Source organism: Suricata suricatta, chromosome 2 (genome assembly GCF_006229205.1).
Source record: "Suricata suricatta isolate VVHF042 chromosome 2, meerkat_22Aug2017_6uvM2_HiC, whole genome shotgun sequence".
NCBI classification, from domain to species: domain Eukaryota; kingdom Metazoa; phylum Chordata; class Mammalia; order Carnivora; family Herpestidae; genus Suricata; species Suricata suricatta.
Genome location: NC_043701.1, coordinates 4337958 through 4351451, shown reverse-complemented (window position 1 = coordinate 4351451; position 13494 = coordinate 4337958). Strand labels below are relative to the sequence as shown.

General features: G+C 47.3%; 1 protein-coding gene across 1 annotated transcript in view; it reads right to left on the bottom strand.

Moving 5' to 3' along the window:
• Positions 1–9229, bottom strand: part of XRCC2 (X-ray repair cross complementing 2) — a 22388-nt gene extending 13159 nt beyond the window's left edge. Inside the window, exon 1 of the mRNA XM_029954336.1 lies at positions 9081–9229. Within this exon, the coding sequence (XP_029810196.1) occupies positions 9081–9119 (39 nt within the window). The 5' untranslated portion in view covers positions 9120–9229. The remainder of the gene's footprint in view (positions 1–9080) is intronic.
• Positions 9230–13494: the final 4265 nt, after the last annotated feature.

The window sequence follows — 13494 nt, the reverse complement described above, 5'->3', positions numbered from 1 at the left end:
TGACCCTGGCGGGGCCGGGGCCACCCCTGCATGCTAGGACCCTCTCCCTCTCCCACCTCCGTGACCCTGGCGGGGCCAGGGCCGCCCCTGCATGCTAGGACTCCCTCTCTCTCCCACCTCCCTGACCCTGGTGGGGACGGGGCGCCAGCAGAGCAGGGGGAGCTGCCCGTACGACCAGTGGTGGCATCATGCTGTCTCTACCCGCTCACAGGAAAAAAACCTCAAAACACGCAGCACTGGTTTTACGTAAGAATCGCCTGGTGAGGCAGGAAAAGTGTTACTTCTATTAAACCATGACCCCTGGGTACTTTTTACAATTATCGTGATGACAGAGCAGCCTACTAGCAGGCAAGAATTTAACCTTGACCGAAGAGAGGTCTGGCCTTTGCCCTTGTTTCCTGGGAGGTCATCGCTAAGCCCCTAGGAATATCCTTCTAGACAGAAGTGCCTTTGTTTACCCCAGGCCTTCTGCCCCATCAGATAGTCTGAAAGCGTCACTGAGGGTGGGGCTTTGGGTCAACTTGACCTCTGGTATCAGAGGGCTGGAGCCAGTCACCTTAAGAAAACTGACAGGGGTGCCTGGGTGGCTCAGTGGGTTAAGCCTCTGACTTCGGCTCAGGTCATGATTTCACATTTGTGGGTTCCAGCCCTGCATCAGGCTCTGTGCTGACAGCTCAGAGCCTGAAGCCTGCTTCTGATTCTGTGTCTCCCTCTCTCTCTGCCCCTCCCCGCTCATGCTCTGTCTCTGTCTCAAAAATAAATAAAATATTAAAAAAAAAAAAGAAAACTGACAGTATTTGTTGTCAATGATAACATTTAAATTTAAACTTTGGAAAACTTATCCACCACCATGACCTTGACAGCTTCCCAATACTAACGGTCCTTTTTGGTGAAGTCATCAATGTTTTAATGTGATTTTTAAAACAATTATTTAATAAAACACACCAATCCTTGAAAGATCTGTGTCACTCACTGAACCCATTATTTCAAATGACCAAGGCATGATGTCAAATCATTCCTGCTTAGAAGATTCACTCCGAGTATAAGGCCAATCAATGGTTTTAATACAGGAGAAGTTCACTGAGATCCATTTTATATTCTATGCTGCAATGAACTTTTGGGAAACTACTACTGGTCATGTTTTGGTACAGTATCAAGTTAGGGGTGGGGGGTGGGAGCACCCAGGATCTGAAGCAGCCTCCAGGCACTGTGCTGACAGCAGAGAGCCTGACTCATGAGATCATGACCTGGGCTGAAGTCAGACATAACAACTGAGATACCCAGATGCCCCAAACCTCAGTAATTTTAAATGTGCAATGCACTCCTAAAACCAAAAAGCAGGGGCGCCTCGGTGGCTTAGTTGGTAGAGCATCGGACTTCGGCTCAGGTCATGATCTCACGATACGTGGGTCCGAGCTGCATCAGGTTCTGTGCTGACAGCTAGTTCAGAGCCTGGAACCTGCTTTGGATTCTGTGTCTCTTTCTTTCTCTGCCCCTCCCCTGTTCAGGCTCTCTGTCTCTCAAAAATAAATGTAAAAAAAATTTTTTTTAACCAGAAAGTATGAGAACCACTGAGTTACAAGATTGAGAGTCCTGCCTGAGGAATAAGCCTGGGTGTCTCGGGCGGCTAAGTGTCTGACTCTGGCTCAGGTCATGATCTCACGGTCCGAGCCCTGCGTGGCGCTCTGTGCTGACAGCTCAGAGCCTAGAGCCTGCTTGGGATTGTGTGCCTCCCTCTCTCTCTGCCCCGCCCCTGCTCATGCTTTGTCTCTTCTTTTTCTCAAGAATAAACATTTAAAAAAAAAAAAACAACCCACCACTTTCATGGACAATATGGAACACATAAAACAAGTATATGTATACAAATGACTAACATCCTCATCAAAATGATTAACTTGGGAAATTACTCAGAGAATGCTTACTTATTGTCATTGCTTAAAATTTTAGAATTCTCCCCTCTGAGAATTCCTTGCAAGAAAGCATTCAAGAGAGCTTATATTGACATGACTCATGGACAAAGATGGTATCACCCCTCTTACCAAATTGGCTAAACTAACCAGTTTGCATCTGATTTGCAGTTATTAAAAAATCAAATTCATTTTCAAAGGATGAAAACTTTCCACTATTAAAAATATTCAAAATAATGTTTTACGATACCAAAGCAGAGCATAGGGAAATTACCTCTCAGAACTTGGAAATAGATTTACCCTTATAAATACACAAATACAATACAAATAACATTAACAATTTATGGGAGCTCTTTTATGGGACGAGATATCATCCAACCCCAGGCAGAAAACACCCTACAAATCTGATGTAAACACATTATAAAACCAAAATTGACGACGTCCGGAGTTAAGGAGTATGTTGACAGAAGCAAGGTGTACAATCAGCCTGGAGTTTCCAAAGGGCCAAGAAGAGTGTCCCGGCTCAGGGTAAAGGGAACCCAAGTAAGTTCTGCTGGAAATGAGGGTTTAATCTCTCCAGGGAAGAGGACTACTGGGGCAATCAGGGCGTGGTGACGGGGCCACTGAGATAATTCCACTACTTCTCCTGATCCTCTCGGCAATCCTTCTGAGGCCTAATTTCCTATTTGGGAAAGAACGCACAGTGGACACAACCCTTTTAGTCTATTTGGCAGTTTGACTAACATTAATTAATAGATCTGACATTTGGCTTGTAAACCAGTATCTGCTAGGTTTTATTATGACAAGTTACCCAGTATTAGCTGCTCAGTGCTTTCTGTGGTACCAGTGGTTTGCACCTACTTTTCACATGCGGATTTGCCAGAGCCAAGATTTAAGAGGTCTCCTTTGGCTCCCAAAGCTGGAGTTCTGTGCTTCAGCGCCTCGGAGTCAGTATCACCAGGCCTAGTAAAACCTGAGTACAGAGGTGAGCCGCCAGGCAGAAGATCAGACCAAGCGGAGACCCAGTCTAGGCAATTCTCCGGCCTCTTTAAACCTCCCCGGACACCTCCCCGACACCGACCAGGAGCCCTACAGGCTTTAGCAGCAGCATTATTACGTAACAAGAGTGGAGCCTGCAGAGGGCAGAATCCTCAATTGCACCCATTGGTAAACACCGCCGCCAAGTGTGTCCTAGGAACTCAGTACGGGACTGGGGTCCATGGGACTGGGGTCCCATGGACGTAGCAGACACCTTTCCGGTCCTCAAAGAATTTAATAAAAGAAAGTCAAAATGTAACAAAAGTACAATAAAGCACCGCAGGCGTTCAGACAGAAATACAAGGTGCCCCGGGGGTGTCTGAGCCACACTAACGGCCTTCTGGGTAAATCGCCCCGAGGACCAGTCAGCAACCGGCATAGACCAGTATCCTCCCGAGCACAGCTCCCTCCCAACATTCTTTCCTTTTGTTTGACTGCACCCTCAAGCACCCCCTGGGGCCTGACTTCCAGGCTCTGCCCGGGAGATCTAGGACACACACCCAGTAAACATTCCCCTCTTGGGTGGTCCCTCGGCAGGACTCCCGCCTGGAAGGAAAGCAAGCCTTCAGGGAGGCGGGGCTGCGGAGGCTGACCCCTCCCACACCGGAGACTCGGTCGGTAATCCCCGCAACGAGCCATTTCACCTCAAGCTTTATTTTGAGTGAGAGGTTTATTTAGGTCCTGGTTCTCTTAAATGCAAAACGTACACTGATAGAGAAGTCCCTTTTTCTCTTTCTACATGGAACGTCCTTGCCCTATTATCTCAATTAAATTCCTAAAGCCTGGACTATTGAACAGGTGAAAATAATATACATTCTTCAAGGCTGCCTCCTTCCAAGAAACCATTACTGCACTAACACATTCCCAGCCATCTCCCTAGCCTGGATGTAAAAGCACAAGAGGAATAGAACCCTTTTGGGCTCAGCACCTGGTCCAAATGCTTCCTGTCTGGCAGAAACTCAGTAGTTGCCTGGTAAAGTTGAACAGGCGCAGGTAGGCAGGCTAGGGGAGGGCGGAATGTAAACAACCTCTATTTTTTTTTTATTGTCTAATGCTTATATGCTTATTTTTAGAGACAGAGAGAGCTCCAGAACACATGCTGGAGGGAAGGGAGAAAGGGAGAGGGAGAGGGGAGGGGGAGAGAGAATCCTAAGCCGAGCAAGTGAAGCCCTAAGGGGGGGGGGGGCGCCTCGGCTTGTGGGATCATGGCCTGAGGCAAAGACACCAAGAGGCAGCCGCTTAACTGAGCCACCCACGCGCCCCCCAGAACCTCATCAACTACTTCGATTTTTTTATCGGACTGTCTACAAACTTCTACCAACGTCCGTGAGTATTCTAGGCCTGTCATCAAAGCCCGTCATACTAACCAAATCTCCAACACAGGATGAGAATACCTACCACACAGATGTTTTTAAGTTTTTATTTATTTTAGAGACAGAGGGAGAGCAGGGAGGGACAGAGAGACAGGGACAGTGAGACCCGGAGCAGGCTCCGCACTGTCAGTGCAGGGCCCGATACAGGCTGGAACTAAGAACTGTGAGATCATGATCTGAGCTGAACCTAAGAGCCGGACGCTTAGCCGCCTGAGCCGCCCAGGCGCCTCCCATATAGATGTTTTTAAAAAGCTTTTAAAGAGCAGAAAGAATCAGGGCGCCTGGGTGGCTCAACTGGCTGAGCGCCTGGCTTCGGCTCAGGTCATGACCTCACAGGTCCCTGAGTTCTAGCCCCGCATCAGGCTCTGTGCTGACAGCTCAGGGCCTGGAGCCTGCCCTCTCTCTCTGACCCTCCCCTGTTCATGCTGTCTCTCTCTCTCTCTCTCTCTCTAAAATAAAAACAGTAAAAAAATTTTTTTAATTAAAAAAATTCCACCTGGGAAATCATACAGTATTTCTCTTATTTTGCTTAGCATTATACTCTCAAGCTCTATCCATGTCGTTGCAAATGGCAACATTTCATTCTTCTTTAGGGCTGAATAACACTCCATTGTGTGTGTGTGTGTGTGTGTGTGTGTGTGTGTGCGCGCGCGCGCGCGCGCGCGCGTTTTGTAAACAGTGCTGCCTAAACATAGGGGTGCATGTATCTCTTTGAATTAGTGTTCTTGTATTCTTTGGGAAAATACTCAGTAATGCTACTGCTAGATCATAAGGTAGTTATATTTCCAACTTTTTGAGGAACCTCCATACTGTTTTCCGCACTTTGCAGCCCCACCACTAGTGCTGGAGGGTTCCCCTTCCTCCACGCCCTCGCCAACACCTGTTATTTCCTTTGACTGTAGCCATTCTGCCAGGTGTGTAAGCAGCATTAATTTCTAGCTCATGTTGTAAGAACTAACTTTTAAATTTGTGACATTGCCCCAATTAGAAATTCCATTAAATGCACTCTTCAGACTTCATCAGGAAGTTATGTCAAACTGCTTCAAATTGTCATACAGATAAAAAAAATCAAGTATATGCAAGGTCCCAAAAAGAAAACAGAATCAAAATTACAGGAGCTGAATGTTGGCAGAACACTCTTTTCACCTTGCATGTGAGGCTGGAGGAACGCTTCTGGATTGTTCCCCCACCTTCTCCCTCTCTTAGCTGAGAAAGGGGAGATTGCCTAACGGGCTACTCCAGTGCAGGCACTGGACACGTGTGGTCATTTCCGTCACCCCTCCCGGAGGTCTGCGGATCCACTGTGTTCCTACATTTCAGTCTCAAATCAGAGCCCGCTCAGAAATGAGCGTTTGGCAGAATAGCTGGCTGATGACCTCGACGAGAGAACTTTCTGTGGTTCCTGGGAAACAGAAGCCCGGTCTGTGGGCTAGAGTGTATGGGCGATCGGGAAGTGCAGGCACCCAGGACCAACTCTGCGGTGCTGAGGAGGAAGGGCAGTGGGGGGGGCGGCGCATGGACGTGGAGGGAGGTTTTCTGCTTTGTTTTTAACGTTTTACTTTAGGATGCTGACAAATGATTCGTGGAAAAGAAGACTGAAAGAAGACAGAAAAAGAGGACAAAGGACCACAGGAGTGGGCACATCTGCAGCAGTGAGGTCCCTGAGGAGGAATGGGATGTAAGGAATCTGCATCCTCAGTGCAGAAGTTGCACTTTCTTAGAAGCAAAAATATGTATTCTATTTTAAGGAGGGAATTCAGAGAACTAGTACATAGATTATCAAGACAGACTTCATGAAAAAGCAGGAACTGCTATATTAATAACTGATAAAGTAGACTTCAGAGCAAAGGAAATTAAGAGATAAAGGAAAATCACGGAATGAATTAAAAAAAGGATCGACTGACCAAAAAGACATATGATCCTAAATGTGTACGGTATCTACCGGAATCTCAAAATACACGAAGCAAAACTAATGCAGGTGAGAGGAGAAACGGACAACCTCACAAACTTCCACAGTCCCCTCTCAGCAACAGATTACAGAAGCTCTGAACAGCACAAGATCTCACTCATATAAATGGAACATTCCCCCCAACAGCAGAATATACATTATTTTCAAGGGCCCGTGGAACATTCAAGACAGATCACATCCTGAGCCATGAAACAAATAATGGGAAGAAACGAGAAATCCGTAACAAAAAAACAACAGGAAAAAATATGGGAGTTTCTGTGAAATTTTTTTTCCTCAATGACTCATGAAGCAAGGCAGAAAGAGGGGAGAGGGAAGAGGAGAAAGACAGGAAATGTATCCACTGAAGCAACAATTACAGAGTGCCTGCTGCGGGCTAAATATTGTTTTCCACACTGGACTAAAGGAGAAAACTCAACAAAGTCTGTTCTCATGACCCTTAAATCAATGTAAAGTGTCAGGTGTGCTAAGGGTTAAGCACAATAACAGGGCTGGGCGCCTGGGTGGCTCAGTTGGCTGACTCAGCCCGACTCTGGCTTCTGGCTCAGGTCATGACCTCAAGGTTGCTCGCTTACATACCTGTGCTCTCTCTCAAAAAATAAACATTAAAAAAAAAAGAATAAACAGGTAAAAGAATAAAGATTAACAGTAGGCAAGGTAAAAAATGAATTATTTTAAATTGCAGTCAAATGTACTGGAAGCCATTTCTGAACTGTACCTTGTAAAGGAAATTAAAGGAATTTCTTCTTTTTTTCTGTTTCTGGGAGCAAATATTACATTTCCTGAGAAACCTGTTTTACTTCCCCTCAAGAAAACAGTCGTACAACCCTGCTCACAAAGGGCTGACCGTTGCTTTTGCTGTGCTAAAAACACTGCCCTGTATTTGATGCTGAAGATCCCTTCCCTCCCCACGTGCTAAGCATCTAGTCACCTACCTCAATCACTATAGATAAAGATTATGTATGAGTCCTCTATGTTCTGGGAAATCTTTACATACCAATGAATTTGTCAATCAGGAATCATTGTCCAAGACAATTGCCACTCCTGTTTTGTACCCCACACATTTTTTCAATAAAAAGCTGACTCTCCTGGCTGCTGATCAGAAAGAAACTCAAGTGGGTCTCATTCGCTTCCCCTTTCGCCGATTCCCATCTCTTTGGTGCCAACACCGTCCACCCTTCAGGGGAACCCTGGACCTGCTGGAGCTGGACTCTGGCAAAAAATGCTTTGTCTTTAAATCAGGGGTTCCGTGGGGCGCCTGGCTGGCCCATTCGGAAGAGCAACTGCTGACCTCAGGGGCACTAAAACGAGGCTCACGTTACCTCGTTAGGTGTAGAGATTACTTAACAATCTGTTAAAATATCTTTTACAACTTTATTTTCTTGGAAGACCCTGTAGAAAAACGTCTTTTCCCTACTCCTCACAGAATGTGGGAATGGTAGCTGTTTTTTAAAGTTGTAATTATGGTGAATTAAAAATTTAAAGTATCGGACCCCTGGGCGGCTCAGTCGGTTGAGTGTGACTTTGATTTTGGCTCAGGCCACGATCTCACCGTTTGTGCGATGGAGCCCCGCTTTGGGCTCTGCGCTGAGAGCACGGAGCCTGCTTGGGATTCTCCCTCTCCCTGCCTCTCCCCGGCTTGTGCTCGCGCTCTCTCAAAACAAATAAAACTTGAAAAGTAGAATAAGGCTGTAACTATAGTGGTTCTTACACAAGCAGTGGCTCTACTCTTAAGGTGCAGGGATCAGCAAACTCTGGCCCAACACGCCAAATCCGAACATTTAAAAGTTTCACTGCAACAGGCCAAGCTAATTTGTTGAGGTCTCCATGGAAACCTTCTCAGGCGACCCGCAGGGGGGAGTGGTTGTGACAGAGACCCGCCCCCCCTCCAACTGGCCTGCAAAGCCTAAATCCTGGGGCCCTTCACAGGGTACTGCTTCTCTCCCTCCGTGTATAAAAGATCCTTCGAGACCCACGTCTGCCTCCTCCTCGGGGCTCACTTCCCAGCCCGGTTCTCCCGCGGTAGCTACCCGCAGGTCCCCCAAATAAGCCGTGCTCGTGCTGCACGGCACGCCACCCGCTCCGGCCAAATCAGCTTCACGCGGTTCCTCCAGCCCCGGTCATCTCCTCCCCGCGGCTGGCCTTCCGCGACGCCGGCCCTTCTGCGGGACAGCACGCTTCGCTGCGCACACTGCAGCTGTGTTCGGGCCAGTCCCTCCCGCTCGCTCTCCAACGGCAGGGGTGGGCTCCTTAGCTCCTTCCTCGGACGCCCTAGCCAGCGGCTGGCACACAGTAAGCACCTGGTGCTCCTCGGTGCAATGCCCGAGTGCACTCTAGCCGGGCATCAAATGGCTGAACTGCATGCAAAGTGGGGCAGCGCGGGTTCAAGCCAGAAGCAGAGACCGGCGGTGGGGTGGCGGGCAGAGAGGTGCAGCAACCTCCTGATATGCCGCCCGACCTAGAGAAACGGACCGAACTGCTCCGGGTGGCGACCCCCCCTTGGCTCCCCCGCCCGGCTCGCCAGCGCCCAGCGCGGCGAACAGGTGCGGCCCGCGATCCCGGCGGGCGGAGACAGGGAACTCGCACCCAGCCGCGCGCGCAGGGGGAGTGCCCCCCTCCGGGTCCGCTCCGGGGGCTCCCAGGGCTAGGGGGCCGCCTCCGGGGGCAAGGGCGGGAGGGGGCGGCACCGGGTTGGAGTCTAGAACCCCCCGCCCCAGGCCAGGCCGCCGCCCCGCCCCCCTCGCCCGCCCGCGGTTCCGGTTCACGTCTCTCTCGCTTCCCGTCGCTGCCTCTCACCTGCGTCCCGGACTCAGCCCTGTGGAAGTCGCTACACATGGCCCCGAGAGCTCGGCGCACCGGACACTCAACTTTCCCGCCACCAGCGCCATTTACCGCGAGCGGCTGCCGCCCCGCAGCCAGTCAGACGCGCTGACCCGCTGACCCGAGCTTGGGCATGCGCACTGCGGTCCGCGCGTCGCCGGGAGGTGATGGGCATGCGCAGTAAGGGTTGCGGCGTCCCTCGCTCGGGTGACGTCAGACCGCGTCTCCTAGGAGACCGGGAGGCAGCTGGTAATTTTTTTCTTAAAAATTTCCTCTTTAGTAGGTAAAACTAGCAGCATGTACTTTTTCTTTCTTCCTTCCTTTTTTCCTTCCTTTCTTCCTTTCTTTTTTCTTTTTTTCTCTTCCACTCTCTTCTTTCCTTCGTTCCTCCTCTCTCTCTCTTTCCCATAAACAAGCAGTTACTGAGCAGGCAAGGCTTTTTGTCCATTTCTGGATTAAAAGCCTCCGGCTGGCTTTATATATGATTCATGATTAATTCTGAAAAGAAAGTACACAAAGTTTGAATCTATGTAATTAAATAATTATAATATAATTACAGTTAACAGTTACAATGCTTAGTATGTGTCCTAAGTGCTTTATATATAGTAATTAGTTTAAACCGCACAGTCCTATGAGGTAGTTACTATTATCCCCATATTTCACAGATGGGGAAACTGAGGCGCAATTTTGCCCCGCATTACTTTGGTGACCAGATTGTACTTAGTCAACACATTACTGAGAAATAGGAAAGGAAGACCGTGAATGCAAACCGTTCTTCAGAGAAACTTGGCTGTGGGGCTCTGGGTAGTTCAGTCGGTTAACCGACCGACTCCGGCTCAGATCATGATCTCTCGGTTCATGAGTTTGAGCCCTGCGTTCAGCTCTATACTGACAGCTCAGAGCCTTGAGTCTGCTTGGGATTCTGTGTCTCCCCCTCTCTCTGTCCCTCTCCCACTTGCACTCTGTCTCCCTCTCTCTCAAAAAGAAAGTAAAAACATTTTTTAAAAACTTTAATAAATAAAGGAACTTGGTTGTGAAGGAAGGTGATAACATAGTAACAAGAAAAATCAAGGAAGAGTCTTTATAAAGGCAAAGCCTCCTGCACATTTAAATGCTGCCAGGAAAAGGGACTTCTGGGGGGCTCCGTTGATTTAAGCGCTGAACTCTGGACTCCAGCTCAGGTCATGATCCCAGGCTGGAGGGACTGAGCCCCATGTCAGGCTCTGTGCTAAATGTGGAGACTGCTTGGGATTCTCTCCCTCCACTGCCCCTCTCCCACTCTCTCTCAAATAAACATTAAACATTTTTTAAAAAATGAATGCTGACAGGAAAGAGCTATAGAACCATAACGGTTAAAGACACCATCTGAGGGGCACCTGGGTGGCTCAGTCGGTTAAGTGTCCGGCTTCAGCTCAGCTCATGATCTCCTGGTTCGTGGGTTTGAGCCCCACATCGGGTTCTGTGCTGACAGCTCAGAGCCTGGAGCCTGTTTCAGATTCTGTGTCTCCCTCTCTTTCTGACCCTCCCCTGCTCGTGCTGTCTCGCTCTGTCTCTCGAAAATAAATAAAAAACATAAAAATAAAAAAAGACACCATCTGAGAAGGAATACTCTTTCACTGTGAGTAGAGACTAGGGTCAAAAATGGGTGCAGATGTAGATCAGTTCAGGGGTGGGAAGCTCACAGAGGTGGAGGAAGGTCAAGCCTGAGGACTTCTGTTTTTCTCTGAAGTAGAAAGCAAGGTGATAGAAATCCAAGACCCCGGTTGAATTCCTCTTGTGAAAAAGTGTGCCCCTGAGTTGACTGCCTGAAGTCATGTTACCATCTACAGGCTCTCCTGAAAACCTTCCTCAGAAAACCGTTCTCAGTTAATGCTGAACACAGAATAGTGGTGGTTGACCTAAGTTCTATACCACGGTAGACCATGGCGGTAATTATCTGAGCCAGGAGGGTTTTCCAGTAACACTTACTGTCTACAGTCACATTTCATACACAACATATATTGGTACTAGTCTTTCGTTGCAGAGAGCTTTTCTCCCTGAGTTACAATTTTCTTGAATTTCAAGAATTTCTAAAATTATCATGGATTTTGATAGCAGATACACCTAAATTTTTAAATCTGGTTTTATCACTTATGACCATGGTACACATTACTTACCACTCTGGACCATAGTTGTTGCTGTGATGATGAAAACCTGTACATAAAGCAGCACAGCATCCGACACAAACTGTCAGTTCCCTTCCTACCTCCCTGTCTTTCTTAGGTCTTCACCTGACATAGTGCCGCAGATACAATAAATATTCAATATACATCCCCTGTTTACCACGATAGCAGTGATTAGGACCAGATTAAGAGATGAGCCTGTCCAGCAGGTGTCCAAAGGGGCGCATCATTCAGGGTCCTGAAACTTCTCTATGTACTAAAGTATCACAAGAATACGAGATGGAAAAAAAAGCAATTTTTAATTGCAGTCTTTTCGAGTGGGATACTGTATGTGGTCGGGAAGAAGAGACACTTGGAAAGACAGTGAAATGGGTAACAGAAGACTTACCACGGATAGGATTAGTTACTGTGATAATTGCCTTCTCCCCGCCCACTCCCACACAAAGAAGCAAGATTGTGGATTTCTCAAAATATGTAGATATATATTGAAAATGCTTCCTTTGGAAGATGTGTCAACTTATTTGCTCCCCCAGCCAGCCCACAAATCTTAATAGAATTCTGATCATATTGATGATAGTGATGCCTTGAGCTACAATCCCTTTTGAACTGGGGTCCTGGATTTCCTGTCTTAGAAATGTGAAGTCTGATATTTGTAAGTTGGCCAGATATCCAAGACATCCATGTAATGAACAGCCACGGAAGATGGAGATACAGTGTCTCCCTCAGGAGCAGAGTCCTGCTTACGGCCCATTAGAAAATATTTGGGTTCCCTGAGCTGAAATTTCCTCTCCCATAATGCAACCTATTCATTCCATGTGCACATGTTACCTTATTCTCTTCCCAATTCCTGTGCTTTACTGGGGCTTCCGTAACCAGAGTAAGGAGATGCTGGTATTCTGGCTTGTGGCTTGGACTCTTGTCTTTTATCAGCATCCGTGAAATTGTAGGCGAACTCACGCTTGCTGGCAGAGTAAAATCTCAAGACTCTTTGCAGTTCTTGGGATTCACACTAAACAATCTATAACAGGGTATACTAAAGGTTTTGAGTGCGGAAAGCAGAAGCTTAGAGAAACAGGAATATAATCGTAATTGAGAAAGACAGGAAGACTGTATTTTAAAATAGAGGCAAGATTCAGCCAAAATAGATGAACGTGACTTTCATTCTGACCTACAAGTTTTTATGCCTTGTTAAACTTTCTTGATAAAGTTTTGGTTTTTTTCTTTGTTTTTAAAAAAATTTTTTTAATGTTTTATTTATTTTTGATACAGAGACAGAGCATGAGAGGGGGAGGGGCAGAGAGAGAGGGAGACACAGAACCGAAAGCAGGCTCCGGGCTCTGAACTAGCTGTCAGCACAGAGTCTGACGCAGGGCTCGAACCCACAAACGTGAGATCTGACCTGAGCCGGTCAGAGGCTTAACCGACTGAGCCACCCAGGCGCCCCTTAATAAAGTTTTGGACCTAACCTCTAGGATTTGAGGAACTAGAAATTTAGTCCTGATAATAGTAATGCCCACTTATGGGTTCTAAGAGGCAAGAGTTTAGACCAAGTATCATTGGGCATTAACATCAAGATGAAAAACTTTTTCTGGAATGAAAACGTTTCGTACAAAGATATTTTTCACCCATCTACTCTTTATAAAGCCCAAGGAATATATTCTCATGAAATATATTCTTGTGAAATACTAACGTTGCTCATGGTATAAATTAGGATGTTTTTGGTTGCAAGTCTCAGAACACCCAGCTCTTAATTGATTTAAATAATAAATGAGATTTCGTGGGTCACACAGATAAAAGTCCAGATTCAAGACAGCCTTCTGGGTGAGTTTATTGAGAGGCTCAGTTTGGGAAACACGTACCTAGTTCCCTTTTTCTCTTGTCAGGTTCTCATTCTCTACCTTTGACCTAATAGGGCGATGTGTCCACACCTGAAACACGAATCCATTCAGGGAAGAAAGATGTGCTGGTTAGCTGGGCCTGAGTCACATGCCCGCACCCGCAGACCCGGGGTTAACGGTGTATTTTTTCAGGGGTGTCTGGGGGGCTCAGTCGGTTAAGCATCCCACTCTGGTTCAGGTCATGATCTCACGGTTTGTGGGTTCAAACCCTGCATCGGGCTCTGTGCTGACAGTTCGGATCCTGGAGCCTGCTTCAGGTTCTGTGTCTCCCTCTCTCTCTGCCCCTCCTCTACTCACATTCTGTCTCTCTCAAAAGGAAATAAACATTAA